At 38.4% G+C, this 3,730-nt stretch overlaps 1 protein-coding gene across 2 annotated transcripts in view; it reads left to right on the forward strand.

The window, feature by feature from the left end:
* The window catches only part of grik2 (glutamate receptor, ionotropic, kainate 2), a 649,386-nt gene extending 645,946 nt beyond the window's left edge, over nt 1-3,440 (forward strand). For both annotated transcript variants that reach the window (XM_037980176.1, XM_037980177.1), the window contains one exon: nt 1,952-3,440. In XM_037980176.1, coding sequence (XP_037836104.1) covers nt 1,952-2,116 — 165 coding nt within the window. In that variant the 3' untranslated portion in view covers nt 2,117-3,440. The remainder of the gene's footprint in view (nt 1-1,951) is intronic.
* The last annotated feature ends 290 nt before the right edge of the window (nt 3,441-3,730 follow it).

Raw genomic sequence — 3,730 nt, forward strand, 5'->3', positions numbered from 1 at the left:
CTGTTGTTCCGAAACGAGCAGCTTCTCCAAGATTTTAACCTTTTCCATATTCTGAGTCCAGAAATTGCATTTAGTCCAGAGGGCATTGTCTTTGATGATGGAATATCAGCCAGTTTGGAGTAGTTTGCAATTTCGCTCCTGTTTACAGTCTGAGTGCTGGTCGATCCATGAACCCATCAACGAATTTGTCGATAACCCAGGTAACTGCCTGGTCCAAACAGCAGAAATCCTGTTATCACAAACCCAAATATGTAAGGAACCTCCACGTCGTTAGGTACACAGTCTTCCACTCCTGGCAGGAATCCACTGTATATCCAGCGAGACATATCCCGAGACTGGACTCTCTTTCACCCAGTCGAGAAAATTGTATCAATTGCATTGAGAAACCAGCTGATCAGATCCATATTCCTTAAATTTTTGGAAAATATGTAAAAAGAGGCTTCAAAAAAGAAAGCAGGGCAGAGAGGGAGGGGGGCAGTTCAGGAGACAGAGAGACAATGAGAAAAAAAAACAATTCCACCAGGAGCAGAAAAAAAAAGGAGGAGCGAGCTAAAGAAGTGAAGGATCTAGACTTGGATAAGGATGTCCTGCCTGTGGAGCGTGCCTTTGGTATGCAGTGGTGTGCCCAGTCTGATTCATTCAAGTTTAAAATCACACTCAAAAACCGTCCACTTACAAGAAGAGGAATTTTGTCTGTAATTAGTTCGGTTTACAATCCTCTTGGTATTCTGGCGCCTGTTGTACTGTCTGCCAAGAAAATCCTCCAAGACCTTTGTAAGAGGTGTTTGTGTCATGTGGTGGGGTGAACATGGGTTAGCAAATTTCTGTTGACCGTATTAAACAATCCTGATGGAAATACCATAGCAAGGTGATAAGAAATGCAACACCAAGCAAAGTAAGTGTTTTGATTGTCCTAAGCCTGTGAATGGAGCAATAAAGTCCACGGTGAAAAAGATTAACGAGTCTTCAGTACACACCCATGTCTTAGCCTGCTGCAGCGTTTGGTAAGTTGTTTAAAATATATTTTTTCGCCGCAATAACCCCATAGCGACATCTTTGATCCAAAATGGCTGACTTCCTGTTGGGTTTAGGCCATACCTCAAACAAACTTTTTGTGCAACTTTGTGAATTCTACATGTATCAAATTTCAGACCTCCAAGTGAAACTAGTGAAACCTGAATCTGTGTGTGCTGAACCTTGAGCTAATTCCAGTTGAGGGGTGAACTTTAACAACACTAAACCTATTACATTTGTTTACACTTAAAAAGGAAACAGTTAAAGCTTTCTGGCAGTATTAGAATTTGTTCATTTGATTCAATAGGTCAACTAAGGAGGTCAGATTTAGGGTATAAGAAGGATATGCTTACACTACCGTATTTGAATAAACTTTAAAAGGCTTATGAAACAAAATTATCATAGACTTTTCATTGATAAGATACTATAATAATGTATAGCAATTTGGGAGTATGTAAGTGGAGGACTAAGTCATCCCATGCAACCTGCAGTGTACAAATAAAAATTTGTGAATGAGCAGCAACAACCACTACTGGTGTATTTTGACCATGTATAAAACTGTGCCCTTACACTCAAAGTTTGAGGTCCCACATGCTGTTGCAAAAACTCAAGCTAATAATAACTTTTAATTCCCCATGTTTTAATAGTATATTGACCAGGTTTGAATTCAATACTTCTAGGAGGAATTTGTCAAATCATCTTCCATATTTCTCTATCAATCTCTTATTTCCCTTCAGCATTACCTCCACTTCCACTCTGCTTCACTGTATGTTTGATCATAATCCTTGTGGCAACTGATGAGGAAGAGGGCGGTGTTTTGATGAGGGTTCAAAATAAGGCTGAAGACAGGGAGAATAGGTTTGATCTCGACCAAAATACTTGGGCAGGTAATCTATCTGAAATATGTTCTATTCTCTTTTTCTGCTTCCCTCTGCAGAGGTCCTTTTGCAGTGCCATGGTGGACGAGCTGCGAGTTTCCCTGAAGTGCCAGCAGCGGCTAAAACACAAGCCCCAGCCACCCGTCATGATGAAAACAGAAGAGGTCATCAACATGCACACCTTCAACGACCGAAGACTGCCAGGGAAAGAGACCATGGCCTAAAACAGGACTCTCAGTCACTTTCTCACCATCTCTCATGTACTGAGGTGGTGTGCAAAGACACTTGGGAAAAAAGCATGGGTAAATGGTAGATGGGAGCAATAAGTTGTAAAAGTTGACAGTTTAGTTATAGAGAAGGGTAGCTTTGCAGTACATTGCTGAAATGTCATTCTTCAATTTTTTAATTAGCTGGGGATAAGAGGATGAACAATATTTCCTGTGGAAATACTTTAAACCTGGATGAAATTTAATCAAGTTACTTCATTATTCTTACCACACTAGCAACTAACTACAATATACCAGGATTGTCAAAACTCCAAAGTTGAAGTGATACAGTCCTGGAATAAATTTTAAATGGAAAAAGGTGGTTGCTTTAAAGAAAAAGGAATTATACTTGTGATTTTGCTGCTCAGAAACCATACAGAGGGTGGTCAACCAGAGGAACAAGAAAATACTTCCCAAAGGATTTTTTTTATGTTAGAAGAATGACCAGATGGACTCAGCTAATTTTGATCCAACACTGAAGATGATGGCAAGCAATGCTCCTAAAATATACACAGGAATTGCAGAGCCCAATATGATTCTGACTAATACTAAAAGTGGGTATACTGTGCACCATCTATCAGGCAATAGGTAAATTCATTTGTTTGTGTTTCAGAGTAGTAACACTTTTAGTATTTAATAGAAGGGGGCTGATTTTTAAATGCTGCTGTATGCAGTACATTTTAAGCAGAGAATGCACTACTAGAGGCAATATATAGTGGACTGATGATGTCCAAGTGTCAGTGAATCATCAAAAATATGCAGATATTTTGGAAGTACACACACCTTAAATGCTTTCAGACAGTGAATGGCTGCCATTATGATTGGCTGTAACATCAGTCTTCTCTATTTTGGGCTTTTATGCCACAGGCTGCTGTTGACATATATCTACACAGTAAGGTTTCAATACACAGAGAAACAGAGATGTAATGACAGATTTATTAAAAAACAAACAAACAAAAAAATGTTCCTACAACAGATTTTAAAGCTTTCCTGTGAAAGAACAGATGCAATTCAGGTGAAGCAGTAATAGTACATTCACTTTAACTTTGGTGGTTGTCATGGTCACACAGAGACCAATCACACCATAGGGCCATGTGCAACCACTTGTGTGCAGCTGACATGTTTGAACAGTCATGAAGGTGGGTTCTAGCTGTCTAAAAACACTGCTTACAGTGCCTTGCAGAAATATTCATTGCTTTTAGTAATCTTTCTGTTTTGTTGCCTTACAACCTGAAAATTAATTGGATTTTTAGTTTGATTAAAAACAATTTTACAAAATTATTCAGCTTAATGAAAATAAATGAAACTTGTTTTAAATATTTCTAAAAAAAAAAAGTATAAAACTGAAAAATAGTGCAAGTATTAGAATTTAGTCTAACTCAATAATGTGCAGATCCACTTTCTGCATCAGTTTTAGTATGTAGTCTCTTCATGTTTGTCTCTATGATCTCGGTCCATCTAATGTTGAATTTCTGTCCATTCTTCATAACCAAACTGCTGCAGCTCCCTCAGATTGAATGGGTGCCGCTTGTGTCCAACAAAATTTAATTAAAACCAGAGATTCTCAATTAG

The sequence above is a fragment of the Kryptolebias marmoratus genome, linkage group LG16, assembly GCF_001649575.2.
Source record: "Kryptolebias marmoratus isolate JLee-2015 linkage group LG16, ASM164957v2, whole genome shotgun sequence".
NCBI lineage: Eukaryota > Metazoa > Chordata > Actinopteri > Cyprinodontiformes > Rivulidae > Kryptolebias > Kryptolebias marmoratus.